The sequence below is a fragment of the Rhinatrema bivittatum genome, chromosome 10 (assembly GCF_901001135.1).
Source record: "Rhinatrema bivittatum chromosome 10, aRhiBiv1.1, whole genome shotgun sequence".
Lineage (NCBI taxonomy): Eukaryota > Metazoa > Chordata > Amphibia > Gymnophiona > Rhinatrematidae > Rhinatrema > Rhinatrema bivittatum.
In genome coordinates, this window is record NC_042624.1 from 271463 (window position 1) to 293516 (window position 22054).

General features: G+C 47.2%; 1 protein-coding gene across 2 annotated transcripts in view; it reads left to right on the top strand.

The window, feature by feature from the left end:
• The window catches only part of ODR4 (odr-4 GPCR localization factor homolog), a 211564-nt gene that overhangs the window by 39487 nt on the left and 150023 nt on the right, over positions 1–22054 (top strand). For both annotated transcript variants that reach the window (XM_029618805.1, XM_029618806.1), the window contains exons 4-7: positions 60–155; positions 722–828; positions 3171–3207; positions 17416–17556. In XM_029618805.1, the coding sequence (XP_029474665.1) occupies positions 60–155; positions 722–828; positions 3171–3207; positions 17416–17556 (381 nt within the window). The remainder of the gene's footprint in view (positions 1–59; positions 156–721; positions 829–3170; positions 3208–17415; positions 17557–22054) is intronic.

Consider the following 22054-nt stretch of genomic DNA (forward strand, 5'->3'; position numbering starts at 1 on the left):
AATATCCTGAGAAAGCAAGGGTCACTGGTCACCTTTTGCTTGCTGTTTCTGGTCCTTAGGTGTCTCGAATGCTGCCTGGGGGACTGCTTGTCTTGGGAGTTTTTATCATCACATCTCCGGAGCTAAGCAAAGACGCCCAAACCGTGCTGCGTAAAGTAAGTGGCCAGAGATTGAGACCTGAAGGCAGTGCACAAAGACGCCATTAGAGTTCCACATCAAACAGAGGGCCCCTCGCTTGAAAGATAGAGGAGGGCCAACAGCTGCCAAGCCCCCCCTGGAGTCAGAAACACACAGGCGGTTCCTTTGTTAGTGATGGGCTTGTCACCTCTTGCGACAACAAACCCACATATCGCCGAGAACCCACAGCACAGAAGTTAGCAGTAACGTTCGTGATGGGGGTGATTTTGTAACATCACACACAAGTTAACCAGCAAATACGTGTCTAGGGGCACCAATTTTCAAAGCAAATTTATGCACTTAAGTCCGCTTTGAAAGTTATTCTAGCAAATCTGGCACCGAGCATTCAGATCCAGAGACCTCATCTGCTCAGCACCATTTGTTGTGTGAACCGAATGCTTGCAAACATAAAAACTTCCAAATTGAGCTTGCTTGCTTCTCTTGCTCTTTTATTTTTTTTTTCCATTTTGTATATGTGGAAATTCTTTCCAAATCTTGTATTTATGGGGGAGGCAACCAAACAATTGAAATCTGTCTTTCTCAGTTAGTTTTTACAGTGGAAAAGTCTGCAATGAAGAGCAGATTGTGGAGCCTGATGGAGAATGATGTCTCTGAGCGCGTGACCCTGCATCTTTGTTCTGTAACGAAGAAGTATCCTTTTGCTATGAAAGAACAGCATGTTTTGTATAGGTTCATTAGCCACCCCGACCCTTTTTCATTTCATTTTTTTTCATTTCATTTATTAAAATTTATTGATCGCCTACCACAAAAAGGCCTAGGCGATTTACAGCATTAACATACATAATTAAAACATAAAAATAATAAATACAATACCACACAATTTACATATATTTCACATAGACAAAAATAACCAGTCTCATATAGACAAAGTAAATAATCAATCACCCACAATATGTAACAGGCTTCTCACATCTATAGAGGTATTTATTCTGCTAGCAGCAATCTAGAATATGTTGTATGCACGATGGATAAGGTGCTTTTTCAATAACTGTCTGAACTTTTTTGCATCATCCAAAGACCTGAGCTCAAATGGAATAAGATTCCATTGTGTTGGCGCAGCAATGGAAAAAGAGGTCTCACGAGTACTATATAATTTAATTAGAGAGATTCCCGTCTGTCTGACCTGCAGATTCTTAGATGAAGAAATGGATTTTCATGAGCAAGGTGCCAAATGAAAGCTGAAGAATGGAGACAACATGAAACGGACTGAACGCTCCCCAAGTAGTCCTGGAGTTGAGTTTTGTGGGTTTAATTTCAGAAGCAGGTGGTAGTAATGTGTTTTCCTGAGAACTCTTCCTCCCTGTGTGTGCAGAGGTTATTTGCCAGCTGGATGCTTAAGCACAGCTCATTTGTCTTGCAAGAAAAGCAGGGCGTGTTTAAAGCGTCTACCAGGTTAAATAAGTAAATTGCTTTCCAGGCCGAAAGCCTCGTGGTAGAAACTTTTTATTTAGAATGATTATTTTTTCCCCAGGGGCCAGACTCAAACTTCTGCCCCCTTTATGCTGTGGAAAAGCTGTACCTAGACAGGAGGGATTGGTCAGTGCAGGCGTCCCCAGCCTATAAGGATCCCATGGGAGGCTGAAGAAGGTTTGACACAGTCCCTAGGAAACCATAATGGCTCTTGTACTGTTGCGGCATTAAAGTGACTCTGGGAGCTCAAGAGAAAATACTTCCTTCCTTCATTGTGAACAGAATATATTCTTTGAAACATAGCAGATACCTTGCTTGCAAACATGATGTCTCTGATTCCGGTAAACTGTACAGTGATTATTTTTATTTTTTTCTAGTGGGTTTAGTGCTCATGAATAGAGCTGAATTGAAAACATTAAAAGTCAAAGAGCAACTATTGGTCACAAACTTAGTACAGCACAGACGGGGGCAGTGTATTCTGCCCCACAGTAATGTGCCTCCTCTCTGGAGGGACCACTTCTGAGGGTGAGAGGGTAACTTGGTCTCCTTGCCTATGCAATCTTTGGCTTCTCTGGTGTTAACCGGTGCTAAATTTCGATGGGTTTTTCTGTGCTGAGGACACCTGTCTAATAGGAATTGGATTACATTTGAATCCCTTATTTGGGCGTTTATGGCACTATGACATAAGAAAATGCCATACTGGGTCAGACCAAGGGTCCATCAAGCCCAGGATCCTGTTTCCAACAGTGGCCAATCCAGGCCATAAGAACCTGGCAAGTACCCAAAAACTAAGTCTATTCCATGTTACCATTGCTAATTGCAGTGGCTATTCTCTAAGTGAACTTAATAGCAGGTAATGGACTTCTCCTCCAAGTACTTATCCAATCTTTTTTTAAACACAGCTATATTAACTGCACTAACCACATCCTCTGGCAACAAATTCCAGAGTTTAATTGTGCGTTGAGTGAAAAAGATCTTTCCCTGATTAGTTTTAAATGTGCCCCATGCTAACTTCATGGAGTGCCCCAGACCCCCAACTCAACCAGTGCCGGTGCAGTTAGTGTAGCTGGGTTTAAAAAAGGATTGGATAAGCTCTTGGAGGAGAAGTCCATTACCTGCTATTAATTAAGTTGAGTTAGAAAATAGCCACCGCTATTACTAGCAACGATAACATGGGATAGATTTAATTTTTGGGTAATTGCCAGGTTCTTATGGCCTGGTTTGTCCTTTGTTGGAAACAGGATGCTGGGCTTGATGGACCCTTGGTCTGACCCAGTATGGCATTTTCTTATGTTCTTATGCTATGATCCTTCTCAGTGCTCCAAAGGGAAGACCTTCACTAATTAGACACATGATTTCTGAAATCACATTTTAAATTAAAAGGGCCTCCTGTTCAAACGAGTTTCATCACCAGCACTGGGAGAAAGGCCTTTGAAGATAGGACCCTGTTTTGTTTTGTTTTTTGTTGGGGGGTGTGGGGGAGGTTGTGTCCTGTAAATCTTGAAGTATTTGCTTTTCATTAATTTTTTTGACTGATTGTCCTTTTTCCTTAACTGGTAAAGAATGCTCTGTCGAACATATGATGTTCGAGACGCAAAGGTAAGCTTGCATAATATTTTACCCTACAGAAGAATTATCCAGAGCCATAAGTGTGCACAAGCTTTCCAGAGTACGCATGTCCCTTCTTTAGATGTGGTCTCAAAAATTCATGGTGTACATCATCTTTGCATTGTTCTTATGTTTGCCCGATTAGGTCACAATTGGGCAAATCTGGCTTTCTCTGGAATCAATATGAAGGAGTTGAAAGTGAAGACAAATAAATAAAGGGAGATAGGCTGAGCCAATCCTGGTTTTACCCCATTGTATGCATGTAGATATACTATTGCAATGAGTAGCAGCCGTCAAAAAAGCAAACACAATTTTGGGAATAATTAGAAAAGGAGAGGTGAATAAAATGGAGAATTTCATAATACCTTGTATCACTGCATGCATCTAGTGTACTCTGTGCAATTCTGGTCACTGCATCTCAAAAAAGATAAAGTTGGACTGGATAAGGTACAGAGAAGGGTGACCAAAATGATAAAGGGCATGGAACGGCTGCCTTATGAGGAAAGTCTGAAAAGGTTAAGGCTGTTCAGCTTGGAGAAGAGACAGTTGAGGGGGGATATGACAGATCTATAAAATCATGAGAGGATTAGAACGGGTAATTCTGAATCAGTTATTTAATCTTTCAGATAATAGAAGGTCTAGGGAGAACTCCATGAATTAGCAAGTAGCATATTTAAAACAAATCAGAGAAAGGAAAATTGGTTCTTGCCTGTTAATTTTTGTTCCTGGAATACCACAGATCAGTCCAGACAAGTGAGTTAGTGCATCCCTTACAGCAGATAGAGGTAAAGAACAGAACTTTGAGGCACTGCTACATATCCAAGAGTGCCAACTGCAGTCTTTCAATATTGACCTATGCCCAAGCCAAGATGACCAACCCCAACCTCCTGGATCTCTTCCTCTAAAAAAGCTGGGGCAAAAATTGCAAACTCCCAACTAAACTGACCCCTGAACTAGGGGCAAGAAAATAATTTTGAGTCTCATACCAGTGAAAACTATATAGAATATTATTCTTCAGCATACATCTCAAGTCTGCATCTCCAGGAGTGTCCAGAATCAGGAGAGGTCTTTCGAAAAGCGTTATAATGGACTGATCTGTGGTATTCCAGGAACAAAAATTAGCAGGTAAGAGCCAATTGTTCTTTCCTGTCGTACCCCAGATCAGACCAGACAAGTGGGATGTAACCAAGCTCCTGTAATCTGGGTGGGATCCTGAAAGACCTGTATGCAATACACTGTCACCAAAGGAGCCCTCCTCTGGAGCCTTGATATCCAAACAGTAGTGCTTGGTAAAAATGTGCAAAGAAGACCAAGTTGCCGCCCGACAAATCTCCTGTTAGCAGGAGGTTACCTGTGCCCTAGTAGAATGTGCATGCAATTCCTCAGGGATCAACTGACCTTTACTAATATAGGCCAAAACTATTGCCTCCTTCAACCAACTAGCAACCGTACTCTTAGTCGCTTTGCAATCCTTCTTTGGTCCACTGAATAACACAAAAAGATGGTTCGAGCACTGAAATCCATTGGTCACCTTGAGATATCTGAGGAGAACCTGACATACATCCAAAAGATGAAGCTTCCTCGCATGAGGGGAATCGGACATCAGGTGAGAAAATCCCGGCAGCTTCACCGTCTGGCTAAGATGAAAAGACGACACTACCATGGGCAAAAAAGAAGGAACAGCCCACAACGAGACCCCATCATCATAAATTTGCAAAAACGGCTCTCTACATGATAAGACTTGGAGCTCAGAAATCCATCTCACCGAGCAAATTGCCACCAGGAACACCGCCTTCAGGATAAGATCCTTCAAAGTAGCCCTTCGCAAAGATTCGAAGGGAGGACCATACAGTACTCATAGGACCAAGTTTAAGATTCCAGGACGGACAAAGTCTACAGATTGGAGGACTCAAATGCTTAGTTCCTTTCAGTAAACACACTATGTCTGGATGAGATGCTAAGGGTCTTCCCTGCAACTTCTCTCTGAAACAACCCAAGGCTGCCATCTGGACTCAGAGAGAATTATAGGCCAAACTTCTTTGACAAGCCATCCTGCAAAAAGGCCAAGGCCTGGGCAAAGTTCACTTGCAAGGGATCAGTGTCATGGACTCCACACCAGGACTGAAACACTCTCCAGACTCTGATACATGTCAAAGAAATGGAGGGTCTTCTAGCCTGAAAAGAGTAGTAATTATTGGCTCAGAAATTCAAGCGGAAACATTGCCTCTCAAAAGCCAAGTCGCTAGACAGAAGTGATCCGCCTGCTCTGAAAAGATGGGTCCCTGACATAGTACCCCCCTCAGGTGGCTCAACCGAATGGGCCCGACTACCTCTAGCTGAACCAGATCTGGAAACCATGGACAGCGCGGCCACTCTGGCGCCAACAGGATCACTCATCCCTGATGCCGCTCAATGCGATGCAACCTATGAGTGACCATGGAGGAAAGATATATAGCAGGATCCTTTCTGGCCACGACTGAACTAGGGTGTGGACCCCTGTGGAGCCAAACTCCCTTAGGCGAATGAACTGGGATTCGCCCCACCTGTGCCAAATGAGCGCAAAGGCCTCTGCTGATGTTGCGCCCGTCGGTCGCAGATGGCTACGGTCTCTGATGCTCACTTCCTTTTTCCCTGCACCAACTATTCTTGGAAGGATAGCAGTCTTCGCCTGCAAACTCCACCTTCCCCGCTGTCCCCGGGTCGGCATGGGTGATCCTGTCCGCCATCTTGAATGGGGGATTACCTAGGGCACAAGTGCGTGCGCCAAGCCCTCTCTTAAACACATCATGGCGGGAACCTCTGGGGCGTCCCCTCCTCATGATGTCATCCACCAGTGTATTTAAGCTATTCGGGCTTTGCTTCCTATGAGTTAGCAAGGACTTCCTTCCTGCTGAATTCCACTCCTCTTGGAGACGCTTCGCTATTCGCTACTCTGAACTTGTTCCTGAACTCCGGTTCATTGAACGCTTTTTAGGTACCCGCTCCTCGGGGGCCTTGTCGCATTCTGGCTATCTGCTCCTCGGAGGGCCTTCCTGCCTGGAGAATCCATCTACTCATATTGGGACCCAGTCTTATATAGCCTTTGAGTACGCTACTCGTACACTGACAGAACCTCCGGTGTACCCCGTACCACTACCCCGTGCTCACCTGCTTCTACATTCTGCTGACCTTCTGCACTTCTCTTACCAACATCAGTGCTGATTCTCGGCTTACCCTGTGCTGCAGCCACTACCAGATCTACCCCTGAGAAGTGTTCATCTGAAGGAGGAGTTCCCTGGCGTACCCCGCTCCGCGGGCCATTACCGGGCATATCATCGCTGAGCCACCTTACTACTCTGGACTGTGTCTTCCATCCCACTCGGTGGGTACTTCACCTAAGTTCCAGTCTAATAAAGTCTCGTTACTAACTGTGTCCATCTCAGCTGAGGCCACGCCTATCGGGGTGAGTCCCCACACGGCTCCTCCCCCTGGGTGGAGTCAGCTCTCACTACGATCCAGGGTCCACAACCATACCAGAACATAACAGCTGACAGCTCCCATTCTCCCGGGCCCAGCTGTTGTATGCTGAGATAATCTGCCTGCACATTATCCACCCCTGGCACCTAAGAGGCTGCAAGTGCTGTTAAATGAGGTTCCACCCAGGCAAAGAGCTTGTGAACCACCTGAGCCACCAAGTGTCTTTTTGTCCGCCCTGTCGATTGCTATAGGCCACATTTTCCGAGAACACACATACTGGAATCCGAGGAAGAAAGAACAGCAGCGCCTTCCGGACCACCCTTTTTTCCAGATGGTTGATTGACCAGGATGCTTCCACCAGAGACCACTACCCTTGGGCTGTAGATCCTTGACATGTCGCTCCCCAACCACTCAGACTAGCATCTGTGGTTACTACCACCCAGACCGGAACCTTCAAATCCACTCCCTTCTCTAAACTGGACCACAACAGCCACCATGAGAGACTGGACCTGGCTTCCTCCTGGAGCAGTAATGGCAGCTGAAAGTCCTCCGACATCAGATTCCAACAGGACAGGAGTGCCTTCTGAAGTGGACGTGTGTGTGCAAACACCCATGGCTCCAAATCCAGCGCAGAAGCCATGGACCCTAGCACCTGAAGATAATCCCAGACCTTGGGGACTGATGGGTCCTTTAGCCAAACCACTTGTGACTGCAACTTGAGCACCCTTTCCGGGGTAAGAAACACCTTGTCTGACTGAGTGTCAAATCATACTGCCAGATAATCCAAGGACTGGGACGGTTCCAGATGGCTCTTTGCCCGGTTTAACACCCAGCCCAGAGACTCCAGGCACTTCATCACTCACCAAATGGAACAGACACACCACATCTGGCTTCACCCAAATGAGCCAATTGTCCAGGTATGGAAGCACCAGTATCCCTTCTCTTCTGATGGCTGCCGCCAATACCACCAATACATTTGTGAATGTTCTCTGAGCAGAGGCAAGCTCACTCGAAACTGAAAATGCTCCCCTAGCACCGTGAAGTGAAGAAACTTCTGATGGTCTGTTCTGATGTTAATGTGGAGCTATGCCTCCGTAAGATCCAAGGAGGCCAGAAACTTCCCTATGCGCACCGCTGCAATCACCGTTCGTGATATTTCTATCCAAAAATGTGGCACCCGCAATGCCACATTAACTCTTTGCATATCCAGAATGGACTGAAACGAGGCCTCCTTCTTGGGAACCTCGAAGTACACGGAATACCTTCCCTGACCGTGTTCCTCTTGCGGCACTGGGGGGATGGCTTCCAGTTGCTGCAGCCGCAGCAGCTTGCCGGGCGTAGCACAATGGGACACCGCAAAGGCATCTTTGAGGGGTCAAGAAAATTCTAAAGCGTAGCCTTCCCTTATTACTTCCACCCACTGGTCCAAAGTGATTCTGCTCCACTCTTCATAAAACCGGGATAATCAGGGAGGAGTGGACCAACCTGCCTTCATTGGACAGGCTTCGTACCTCCAGAGCCCTGTCTAGAACTTTCTCTGGCTGGTCTACAGTTCCCTCGAAAGGACTGCTGCCTTCCTGAACCCTGCTTCTGCGTAGAGCCTGAAGAACCTCTGCTGGAGCAAAATCTCATTTCACGGAAGCGGGTGTGAGGCGGGAAGGTATTAGTTCCCTTCTTATCTTCGGGCAGTCTGTTCCCTTTAGAATCTGCCAAATGCTTCATCAGCTTCTCTAAATCCTCTCCAAACAATAACCTTTCTTTGAAGGGGAGATTTCATAGCTGCGCCTTTGACCAAACATCTGCCGACAAATTACGTAGCCACAGAAGCCTTTACGCAGATACTATGGACTCCATATTCCTAGCCGAAGTGTGAAGCATATCATAGAGGGCATCGACCACATAGGCCACCCCACTTCCAACTGAGCATTCTGGCCAAGCTCCGCAGAGGTTTCCACTGCCTTCACCTGTGCGTTCTGTACCCAGCACAAACAGGCCCTCTGCATTAGACAAGCGCAGACTGTAGCCCTAAGGCTCAGAGCCGAGACTTCAAACAACCTCTTCAGCAGGATCTCCAGCATCCTTCAAGGCTGCCGACCGTGCCACAGGAATCCCAGTGGCACAGTCGGCAGGAATCCCAGTTTTCTTTGTGACCGCAGACACTGCTGTATCCACTTTCAGCAGTTTCCACAGCTCTAACGTGTCCTCCAGCAGGGGATACAACCTGACCATAGCTCTGGCCACCTTCAAACCAGCTTCTGGGAAATCCCATTCCCGGTCAATCTGCTTCTTTACCTGCTTTGGCATAGAAAATGCCCTCAGAAGTCCATGCAGTCCCTTCAACACCAGGTTTACCTCTTCATTGTCGGAATCCTCCTGCGCAACCTTAATCCCCAGCTCCTCCAGAACCTGAGGGATGAGAGGTCGCAATTCCTCCTTATTTATTTATTTATTTATTTATTTATTTATTTGATGAGTTTTATATACCATTATTCGGTTGAGCCATCATAACGGTTTACAAAAGTGTATAATATCTTGTAACAGAGCATTAGAAAGAACAGTACTTATGGAATAACCTGACCACCCTTGGGTCATCCCCTTCTGCCAGAGGGATCTCGTTCGCATCAGGGTCTCCCAGCGGATCAGTCACCGGATCCATATCCTGACCAGAGCCCTGGTCCACCTGCAGGTCCTGCAGATCGCTGCCCTGTGGATCCGCGCCATCAGAATCCTTGGAGAAAAGATCCTTCCCTCGCAATCGATCCAGACCCAACAGACACAAAATGCCCCCCATCCTGGGAGGCGCCACAGCCCGAGCCTTCTTAGCCTTGCCTCGGATCGTCTGAAAAGCTGGCCTCCTCGCCGCCAGCTCCTGCCTGGCGAGATAGGCCTCATGTATTAATAAAACAAAATCTGCAGAAAATCCACAGCGGTCTCACTGCTCCTCAGGCACTGGGTCCTCCTCTGCGTCCACTTGCACATCTCTCCCTCTTCCAGGCCCCTGATGCACAGGTGAAAGCGGGGGAGGGGAGTCCATGCCTTCCCCATCCATGTCAGGGCTCTTGCCATGTGGAGCTAAAATGGTCAACGTCTCTTCCACTCCCCTGTGGCCTCCTGCACAGGACCTGCAGCACGTGTGCAGCATCTGCCCCATGATCCTTTTGCTGAGGCTCCCTCACCTCCAGAGACTCAGGCAGGGCAGAGAAGGGCCGCATTAAGGCGAGAGCGCCTCTTCCCGCAGGCCCAACAGCGGGAGACGGTTTCCAGTGAGACGCATCTGGAGGCTAAAAATAACTCCGAGCAGGAGAAAATAAAGCTGCCGCCGCTGCCCCACCTTCCGGTGCTGAAAAACAGCCCCAACCGCGCAGTTTTCTCCTTACTCCGACACCAAGCTGACACAAACCTCAGACACACCAATGAAGAAAAAATAAACAGGCCTCATAGATTCTGACCTTTTTTTTCCCCCTCCCAAGTTAAGCTCTTAAAGAAACAGCCTGCTGAGCTACACAGAACAGTAAAAGCAAATGAAAATGCTATTTTCCTGTTTCTGGAAGCTCCGGGACATTGCAGCCGTTCAGTCTGAGTGACAGGGGGGGAGCGACAGAACCAGGACACCTGGCTTTCCCTCCCCTGGAATCAAGGGTCGAGTGTGGCCAGGGATTTCCAACCCTCCGCTTGCCCTGCTCAACTAGAGGGATGGCCCATGAAGGAACCTAACACCTCTGGGAGCTCATCTTCAGTCTTCTATCTTCTCTCTAATCCTAAACTAATCTTATTTTACTTTCACTAATAGACTGCAGGTTTGCACCTCTACCATCTGCTGGAGACAGGTGGCACTCTGGGATATGTAGCAGTGCCTCAAAGTTTTGTTCTTTGCCTCCATCTGCTGGTAGGGATGCATAAACCCACTTGTCTGGACTGATCTGGGGTAGGAACTGGAAAAATCATCTTCACTCAATGCACAATTATTCTCTGGACACCATTGCTGGAGAATGTGATTAAGGCAATTAGCGTAGCTGGGTTTAGAAAAAGGTTTGGATAAGTTCTTGGAGGAGAAGTCCATTAATGGCTATTAATCAAGTTTACTTAGGGAATAGCCACTGCTATTAATTGCATCAGTAGCATGGGATCTTCTTAGTGTTTGGGTAATTGCCAGGTTCTTGTGGCCTGGATTGGCCTCTGTTGGAAACAGGATGCTGGGCTTGATGGACCCTTGGTCTGACCCAGCATAGCAATTTTTATTTTTTTTTAATTTTATATTTATTGCATTTTCAACTAATTAACAAGCATCACAGCTTATGGAAACATACAAGAGAGAATTTAACAAGCAAAATATACTCTAGATGATTATCTTATTCCAGTAATATAATATATCTCACTTGTAATATTAAAGAAAGATTGGAGGTTCCAAGATGGAAAATTATAAGAGCGGATTCTTTATGGCAATTTTTTATGTTCTTATGTAGCATTTCTAAAGTGCTATTAGGCATACGCAGTGCTGTAAGATAAAAATCAAGAGACAATCCTTGCTTCATGGAGCTTACAGTCTAGTCAAGAAAACATCCATGGCAAACCGGAGATTATGGGAAGTGTATTTATTGTAGAGGAATGATTAGGAATTAAATGCAGCCTCAAAAAGTTGAGTTTTTAGACTGGCTTTGAATATGGACAGAGAGGGAGCATGACCCACTGACTCAGGAAGATTGTTCCATGTATACGGCACACCAAGGTGAAATGTGGAGACCTGAGAATTGGTGGAGGAGAAGAGCACAGACAAGAGTGACTTGTCCAGTGTTCACAAGGAAAGGTGTAGGGAAAGAGAAGAGAGGATAGGTAATGAAGAGCTACAGAGTAAATACATTTGTGAGTAAGAGAAGCTTGAACTGTGTGCGGAAGCAGATGGGAAGCCAATGTAGTGGCTTGAGAAGAGAGGTTACGTGGTCAAAGCAATCTTGAAGGAAGACAAGCCTTGCAGCCGGATTTTGAATAGATTGCGGGGGAGAAGCATGGTTCAGTGCGAGGCCCGTGAAGAGAAAGTTGCGGTAGTTTAGGTTGGAGACAATAAGAGAATGGATGAGTATTTTTGGTAGCATGCTCAGAGAGGAAGGAACTGACTTTAGTGATGCTTTAGAGGAAGAAATGACATACGTTTGGATGAGTTTAGAGAAGGAGAGAGAAGCATGAAAGATGATCTCAGGTTACGGGCTGAACTGGAAGGATGAGAGCACCATTCACACAGAGAGAAAAATAGGGGAGAGGGTTTGGGGGGCAAAGACAAGAAGTTTTGACTTCATCATATTCAGTTTCTAACATGACTCTGGGATACCCAGGATGTGATGTCAGACCAGCAGGGTGAGATTTGTAATTTGATTCTTGGCTAATAGCAAATAGCAATGAAGGATGAGGACATGGTAGAAATATAATGGGAGAAGTAAGAAATAAATCAGGCTAGAGCAGAATACAGTGTTTCAAGGAGTGTAGACCATGATCAACAATGTCAAAAGCAACAGATAGGTCAAGGATGATGAGGATCAAGTAAAGGGCCTTGGCCATCAAGAGGTCATTGTAGACTTTGGCAAGCGCAATTTCTGTGGAATGTAGAAGGCAAAAGCCAGACTGGCGCAGATTCAAAATGACTTGCGATGAGAAAAGGTGAAAACCCAGGAGGCAAGCAGCACGTTCAACAGGAGGGAGGCGGAACAATACCAGGGCAGGTAGGTAAGCAGATGTAGTCCTGCTTTTCTTATGGAACTTATTAGGGAAATCAGAACTACATTTCCATGCATGCAGTGGGGCAGAATCAAGACTGGCTCAGCCTATCCCCTTGACCTGGAGCTCTCTGACTTCCTTATTAATAGAGCTCAGCCTTATATTTTCCAACACATTGACGTTCTATCTATAACCAGACAATTGTCACTGGCAAAACATGGCTTGTATTCAGGCAGTTAGATCTTGGTACTAGTTGCCATGCCTCTCTTTTATGTTATATACAAGAGCCACTTGTGCAGGAGAACGGCAGTAAATCATTCCACTCTGATGGGCAGGGAAGTTTGTGTTCTCTGCTTTTTTTGTTTTATGTTAAAAAAAATATATTTTTATTTTTTTTTTGTTAGAAATTTGTTAAACAGAATTGATGCTTTCACAAAATCTGAAGATATATTCAGGGCCTGATTTAAGTTTTTGGTGCCCATAGGCAGAGTGGCACAAGGGCTCCTCTTGGATGCTGTGCCAGCTCATGGTCATGAAGCAAGCAGAAGCAGGCTCCTCTTTTGCCTGGATATTCAGTGCTTTCAAAATTTGCCCCCCCCGGGCAATTGTCTTATGTTGCTGATGCCTAAATCCTTCTCTGTTTCCAGTTTAGAAATAGATTTACCCAAAGTCAGTGGGCAGCCATCCCATTTCCCATAATACCCAGGAGCTCCACATCACAGGGGTGACAGGCGGATGGATATGTCTGGGGGCAGCAGGAGAGATTCCTGTTCATACCCATATCAGATGGAGACGGAGAAGGAAAGCTTTACTGACACTGCACTACACTACTTATGTTAGAGTGCCACCTGCAGTCCCTCAGTATTTCACTGTCTCCAGCAGATGGTAGAGGTGGAAAACCTGCAGTGTGAAGTTAAAAAAAAAAAAAAAAAGACATTTTTCAGTTGGAATTGTACTCCCTGGGGTGTTGGGTTCTGGGATCCCCGGGGGGATGCAGGAGTTGGTGACCCTAATTTTCTGCAGTCTTTTGACGGGAGGAGTTGATAGCCAGTGGTCTGGTTTCCTCCACGTACCCCTGCTGCTCACACTCAGCACTTAGGTGGTTCTGGACGTCAGCGACAAAGTAGCCCTTCATGTTTTCTGATGTCGATTAAGTATTTAAAAAAAAATAAAAACAGAGAAAAGAGCTACGGTTCTTAGGCTCAGTCCAGAAGGCCAGTGCGGCTTGGAGAGCCATTCAGGAGCTGTGTAAGGCAGCAGCAGTCCTCATGAGAGTGAGCGGGGATTGGCTAATAGCATACAGCATATACACATAGGGGCAGCATAAATCTAATCCTACACATATCTTATACATCAAATTCAAAGCACAATGGGGTAGATTTTATAAATCTATGCGCACGCGTACTTTTGTTCGCGCACCAGGAGCGAACAAAATCCCGGGTCGGCGCACACAAGGGAGTGCACATTTGTGCACTCCCTTGTGTGCGCCGAGCCCTGCGCGCACTGCCTGTTCCCTCCGAGGCCGCTCCAAAATTGGAGCGGCCTCGGAGGGAACTTTCCTTCTACCCCACCGCCCCCCCCCCGGCCCTATCTAAACCTTCCCCCTACCTTTGTTGTTAAAGTGGCAGGCGTAACTCTGCGCGCGCCAGCAGGCTGCTGGCGCGCCATCACCCGACCCGGGGGCTGGTCCGGAGGCCTCGACCACGCCCCGGGCCGGCACCACACCCCCGCCACGCCCCCAGAATGCCCCAAAATTCACGCCGCCCACCTGACACGCCCCCATGTGAAGCCCCAGACTTACGCGCGTCCCGGGGCTTGAGCGCCGCCAAGCCTATGCAAAATAGGCTCGGCACGTGCAGGGGGTTTTAAAAGGGTTACGCACGTACCTTATGCACGTAACCCTTTTAAAATCCGGCCCAGTATTTGTATTTATTATATAATCACTTAACCAGACAGATTGTATATATATATATATACACATTTTTTCAAATGTTATTTCAAATTCCCATATACATTCATGGCTAATACCTATGGACATGTCGAGGGTACATTCCACAACTTTACATCATCATAATCATGATCATCATCATATCCCCATATGAACATGTAAACAAGTCATACTATTACCACACACTCATACATACTCACCCATTCATACATCATACCATACATACATCATATATATATATCTAAAACCTTCTATTTTATGAATGGGTGAGTATGTATGGGTGTGTGGAAATAGTATGACTTGTTTACATGTTCATATGGGAATATGATGATGATCATGATCATTCCTGGTCTAGCTCAATGTATATAGCTCCAGCGGGCTATCCTTGCCCAAGTGACAGGGGTCTTCGAGAGGCATGTGGCCTGAATAGACACCCTATCATCTGCACAGACTCTGCCTCCAGCCATCTCACTGTCACCTGGGCCAGTTCTCCCACGAGGCCAGTTCTGCAGGTATCACCACCACCTCACTATCACAGGAATCCTAAAGACTGATGGGCTTCCTGAACCATTGCCACATGCATTTTGAGCTCCAGGCAGTCCTGTTTTGCACAGACGAGACCAATATCATATACATCCTGTTTCTATTAGGGGGTTCCACCCTGGCCTGAGTCTCTCTCCTTTGGGAAAGAGATGACCCACTCCTGACAGGTCTGGCTCATTTCCTGCAGGGGTTTTGCTTTATCTTCGATGAGCCTGGCCGTACATCTTCAACAGCAACTAGACTGCTCCAGATTCGGCAAGGTTCCAAGACAGTGGGAGAATATGCAGTCCGCTTCCACATGCTGGTGTCTGAACATCAGTGGGGCAAAGACAGTCTGACTGCCATATTCTGGCAAGGTGTGTCCGAGCGCTTCAAAGATGTACTGGCTGGTTGGGACTTGCCTTCCACCTTGGAGGGACTAATCAGCTTGGCCATTCACCTGGACCTTCATTTTCAGGAATGAGTGCATGAAAGGGGTCTGCCTTGACACCCCACCCACCTGGCCTCCAGCTTTCAGTGCGCCGTGACCACCATAGCCCCAGAACCAATACCCCCTCCTGAGGAGCCTGTGCAGGTGGACCACCTCAAGTTATCGCTTGAGGAGAAGCAAACACATAGGCGTCTCAACCTCTGCTTATACTGTGCCTCCCAAGGGCACTTTGTAGCACATTGCCCGGCCAAGCTGGGAAACTCCAGGAACTAGGACTGGTGGGAGAGGCCACTCTAAGTCAACCTTATTCCTCTCACCAAATTCAAATGCCAGTCCACCTGTCAACTGGGAAGACTCTTACTTATGCCCAAGCCTTCCTGGACACGAGTGCTGGTAGTAATTTTATCAGTGAGGCACTGATGCACCATTGTGGCCTCCTTACATTCCTGCTGGAGAGTCCCCTAATGATATCCTAAGTCTATGGGGATCCTCTGCCTGGCCATGTCATAAAGGCCACCACCCCTCTCTTGAATCAGACCATTCTGGTCCATTAGGAACAGATCAGCCTTTATGTGCTACCCAAAGCTGTCAATGATGTTATTCTGGGCCTACCCTGGAAATCGCTAAGTGATTTCCTCTGCCAAAAATAGTGTTTGTTGAAGGTCCAGCTAGTTGTCACTATTGCCCAAACGGCCACCTCGGACCTACCAGGTCTGCTGCCGCAATATGCTGCCTATATGGATGTCTTCAGTAAGCAATAGGTTGAAACCTTTCCTCCACATTGCTGTTACGACTGCCCCATTGATTTGCTTCCAGGGAAAATGCCCCCCCCAGGGGTAGGGTTTACCCTTTCTCCACTCCAGAGGCTGAGGCAATGTCAAAATGTATTCAAGAGAAACTAGAAAGTGGGTTCATTTGTTCATCTTCTTCCCCTGCTAGAGCTGGGTTCTTCTTTGCTGGGAAAAAGGATGGATCATTTCGCCCTTGCATTGATTATAAAGGGCTCGATGTCATCCCCAAGAAGAGCAGGTACCCTTTGCCGCTTATCATAGAACTGTTCGTTCGCCTCAGGGGATCCCAGATAACTCACCAAGCTTGATCTTCGTGGTGAAGTCTTCCAGTTTATGGTCAATGAACTTTTCTGCAACCTTCTCTGTTCCCAAGAGGTCGTGTATCTAGATGATATTCTTGTCTTTTCAAAAACCTTGAGCCAGCATCCTGAACATGTGAAGCAAGTCCTCCAGCGTCTCTGGGAACATCACCTCTATGCAAAATTAGAAAAATGCACTTTTGAGCAAGAAGAGCTACACTTCCTGGGCTACATTATTGCACGAGATGGTTTCCAGATGGATTCTGATAAGCTAAAAGCTATCTTAGATTGGCCACATCCCGTGGTTCTCAAGGCCTTGTAGTGTTCCTTGGGTTTGCAAACTATTACAGACAGTTCATCCAAGGCCAGTGAGGCAACGCTCGTGGAACCTTACTGTGCGCCCATGAACACGCGTATCGGCACGCGAGCAGAGATACACTGCAGTTTTATATCGTGTGCACTCATATGCGCATATCATTTAAAATACTCCGCTGCACGTATGTTTGCGCATGATCTTAAGAGATGCTCAAGTAAATGTCCCACGCGTATTACCAGGGCTTTATACACACACATGCTCACCCAAGGGGAAAAACATTTTTTTTCATGCCCTGGGAGGGAAGGAGAGAGAGAGAGCGAGAGAGAGAGCATACTGTAGGAGAGCAATGACATTATACATATATCTACCACTGTAAGAGGGGCACCTTCCATTCAGGGTGGGTTTGGGGGGGCTGCGGTGTTACATTGGTGCGTTATAGACCCTTGCAGCCTGGCCATGGGGGAGGGAATGAAGGACTTGAACAGGTTAATGTAAATTGGTTATTTACTCTCTCAGACCATAGAAGGACCAGGGGGCACCCCATGAAGTTAGCATGTAGCTCATTTAAAACTAATTGGAGAAAATTCTTTTTCACTCAACGCACAATTAAGCTCTGGAATTCATTGCCAGAGGATGTGGTTATGGCATAGCTTCATTTTCTCTATTCTAAATCTTTTTTTTTGTTTTTGTTTTTATTATTTATTTCTTAGAGTTCAGCTAAACCAGCTGATTGGAAATACCAGAGCAATGTGTTGTCGTCTTGGCTATCTCTAGAGTGTGCCATCAGCGTTAACATCCAGATCCCGCTGTCTGCTACCTCGGCCAGTCGTGAGCTGCACAGGAACATCAGGGTAACCTTGCACATAATGTGGGCCATCTCCTGGGTCGTTCTGCAGATTATCGCACTACTTATTCTCAATCAATGGGCAGGACCAAATGAGCGTCCTGATAGGCTGAGAGCACTTCTCAGCCATGCAATGCAATTCTTTGTGTCCACTCAGTTTGGTCCTACTTTTGACTCCTATCCTAAACGTGCAAAACTGATAAGTGAAATAATACACTCCAGGTTAAAGGCACTTCTAGGGTGCCCAGTGCATTTAGACTTCAGCCTTTTGCCTCAGTATTGATGACTGCATGGGCCATAATGTCATTTCCTCTTCATCCAGGCAGACTAGGCCACACTGGTGGGTTATGCACTCCAGCCAGCAGATTCAGATGCAGATCACTGATTCTCTGTTAGCCTTCTGCAGACAGCAGCCTGCCAGTATTCTCCATTTCCAGCAGATTGTGGAAGCAGGCCTGCCAGGTATAGGGCAGGTAAGCTTGACAAACCTCCTGAGGTGAAAGCAAGCACTCCCTCCCTCAGTTGAGTGTCCTGTGAAGAAAGGGCAGTAGTGAGGTGAAGGCTGGTAGCCTTCTCCTTCTTGCAGTGAAGGTGGTCCCAGGAGGGTAAGTAAGCCTTGGGTTCATCCCTTCTTTTTTCCTTGCCTCCTTTGCTGTCCGTGTCCTGCTCCCTTTCCTGTGTGCCTTCTCTTCCCAGGGTACCGTGTTTGCAGGTGAGTAGCCTTGCTGCGCCACTGCTGACCAAGAAAGTTTGTTTTACACACACACAAAAAAAAAAGGAACAGCTGCAGCTGGGGATTCAGCAGCAGCAGCAGTGCAGGTCATTAGGGCCGTCAGAAAGTCAGCGTTGAGCGGCGCATGGCGGCAGGCGGTCGGGCGTAGACTAGTTTGAGACGGGCCGGTGAGCAGCGCGTCGGCGGAGCTACAAGGGGAAACCCGCGGCAGGTGCTCTTTTAAGCTGCAGGCAGGTCCTGTGCACGGTTCGCCACTTGGAGGCACACAAGGCGGGCGCCAGTGTGAAGAGGCTTAGCACGCTAAACAGTTTAACATGGCGTCAGGAGGTCAGCACGGAAGAGGCTACATTTTTGTACAGCCTGCCATATGAGGATCATCGGCCTCAGAAGATCTCTCAGAGATGTATAGAGGCACAGGGAGAGGTCCCACTGGTGGAGTTTACCCTTGTGGAGGGGCTCTGGAGATCATATGGAGGTCCCAGTGGGGGGCTATCCCCCAGCAACTGGAGGATTCGGCTGCTTCTCCCAGGACAGGAGAGGAGCCTGCCCCACCACTACTTCCCATTCCTTTGGTGCCTACTGGATTGGGCTCGGAGGTCGCATTACCTACCCCAGGCACGGACCTTTCGGCAATCTTGTGGATGGAGTTTTTCAGAGGACTTCAGTCCTTTGTGGTTAGAGCAGCGGGCTCCGAACCAGGGAACCCAAGGTTCAGATCTCACTGTCGCTCCTTGTGCTCTTGGGCAAGTCACTTTACCCTCAGTTGCATCGGGTACAAGATTAGATTGTAAGCCCTCTGGGGATAGGGAAATACCTACAGTACCTGAATGTGATCCGCTTTGGAGTGTTGAAAAGCGGAATATAAAAAGCTAAAATTAAAAAAGAAAACGAGGGGCCCTGTTCAGATCTTAGGGAACGCCCTCGCCAGAAGTCTCCCTTCTCAAGGCCCCGGAAATGCTTGGATCCTCCCTCTTCCCCACACAGCTGGGGGACTGGACAGAGGAAGAAGACGTCTTCTGGTGGTGTCTGGTTCCTCTGTGGGGGGGATGCCGAGGAGGGTTTATTGGAGGAGGGTGAGATTCCCTCAGATGTGGAACTGCATAGAGCAATGCTGTGGCTCTTTCCTAAGGACGAGTTATCCGATTTCATTTCTCAGATCCTGAAGGCCATTGTGTGTGAGGAGGCAGTTCCAGCTACGGCTAAGGATCAGAAGCAAGATCCTATTAAGGTCAGCTTGCGAAAGGCATCATGGTTATTCCCTCTCCATGAAGCCATGCAGGAGCTGATTGATTTGGAGTGGAGTGTACCAGAGGTTCATTTTAAAGGGGGTCAATCTTTTGCGGGTGTGTACCCTATGGATCCTAAAGCTAGTGAGCAGTTCTGTTTCTTGAAGGTGGATGGTGGATCGGCCCTGAAGGATGCCCAGGATTGGAAGACTGAAGCAATTCTGAAAATGGCCTATGAAGCGGTGGCCATGAATCTGCAGATCTCCGCTTGCTTGTAGCATGGTGGCTCAGGCCAGTTTGCATTTGGCCCAGGAGCCCCAGGAAGCACTGGGTGACAACGGCACTTATTTGGAGCCAGGAACCACGTTCCTGGCCGATGCCAACTACGACCTGGAACTTATGCCAGCTCGTGGGATGGCTTCAGTGATTGTACTGCACTTAATCTGTCAGGCTTCATACACGGTCAGGACTTTGGAAACGTTATTGCCAGCTTTGGAAAATAAAATGATGCATATCTGGTGTTAAAAAATAAAAAAGTGACTCGTGGACCTTACATATCCCAGAGAAGTTTTGAAAATCTTTATACATCCTTGCAGACCAGCTTCTGCTCAGAATTGTGTAATCCATTTTTAGCTTTGTTACAACGTGCAAGACCTTCAGCCTCTTTCCTAGATGCATCTTCTTTCTTGATGTCACCAACATGGGGAAATGGGTGAAAGAAGAGACATAGGCTTGCCTATGTTGTGATGACAACTTGTAGTGAGCCCACAGTGAAAACTTAAATAGAAGAGGAGTGGAGGAGTCCTGTGCTGAAGAGAAAATCCTCCTGAACTTGTCTTCCTGCCCCCCCCCCCCCCCATCTGCTCCAACTCTGGCTTAAAGGCCTGCTAAAGTTTAAAAAAATAATAATAATAAAGGAGCAAACGTCAAAGGCGCTAAGGTGACTTGCCTGAATCTGGTACGTGATTTGGGGCTTTCAGTCAGCTCCGGTTTTGTTCATCCTGTAATGCTTGGGTGTGTTGGAGGAGCTTCGGCCTTTTGATAAACAGCGTGGCCACCAGTGAAGAGCCTGCGGCTGCGGGTGTGCTGCTGATGTGATAGCCCCCTTTGCACTGTGTGCCTTCAAAATAGGGAAGTTCCCGGGGAGTCTTCTTGGGTTACGGAGTTGTCAGCCACCACCGCGGGAGCAATGAGCAAGGACTCTTTAGCTGCGCCACAGTCTGGGGGAGGACTCTTTAGCTGCGCAGGCTGGGGGAGGCCTTGTAATCGCCGATTTAGATTCTTTCTCCGCAAGTCTCTTGGCCCCCCCCAGCTCCATGTGGATGATTCACTGGTATATTTTGGGGATCCCCCAGTGTTGGCCACTGTGCGAGAAGGCCAAATCCGTCACTCGCACAGGGTATACAAGCTCCTGAAATGTTTTAAATTTCTGCACCAGGCCTTTGAGTGATTTAGAAGTCTGGTGGGAGGGGAGATCTCCTGTGAATCTAGGTTTGTTTCAGACCTCAGCCAGGAGATTAAGTGCCTAATAAAAGAAACACATTTCTTCAGATGCTTCCTTCTTCTTTCCTTTGGACACATTTTGAGAAAACTGTTCAGCCAGATTCTGCTAGCTACGCTTCCTTGGAGGAAGGAGAGGTACCCTCGGAAAAGAGAGCTGACACGATTGTTCGTCTTTTCCATAGGGATGAGATCAGGGCACTAATTTATCAGATTGTTTCATCACTACAAATTGATGTCCCCAAAGTTGAGGGGACTTATGATTGGGGCCTATTACTAAGAAGGTTCACAGATCTTCTAAGGATTTTCTCTTTTCTTGGAGGAGATGTTACTTTCTGAAGGGGAATCTCCTGAGGTGGCCTCAGGGAGGAAGATGTTTTATTATATTGAATCTCCTCTCCCAAGAAGCAGTCCAGTTGCCTCAAGTGGGCACTCTTGTCATGGCAGTTGCTAGTAGAACCACTTCCCAGCAGAGGGTGGTACTGTGTAATAGGCCCTCAGGATAGGAAGATAAAGCATGTTTACTTTCACAATCCTTCCTGTCCAATTTTCTGTTTGTGGCAGTTCGGTAGCACAGGTGCTCATATAGAGGGATACAGCAGCTTCTGGAAAGTGAAGAAGCAACACGAATGGAATCAGCTACTGCATTTTTAGTTGATACTCTTCATGATCTCCTCAGTATTTCTTCTAGGTCAGTGGTTCCCAAACCTGTCCTGGAGGACTCCCAGCCAGTCAGGTTTTCAGGATATCCACAATGAAATATGTGTGAGATAAAATTTGCTTGCCCTGCCTCTGTAGCCGAAGGGATAGATGACCTTGTTCAGCCTTGACCAAGAGGGGAGTTGCTATACGGATTTCCCCCTGGCTGCTTATAGGAATGATTCTAAGAAAAAAAAAGAGGCAGAGAGCACTCGTGTGATTCTGTTGGTACCAGATGACCGAGACTGTAAATTGACCATCTACTTCATCTCCCGGCGGCCCGAGGAATCTTGATGCAGGGTCAAGATACCATGCAAAATCCATCTCCATTTTATCTTATGGCTTTG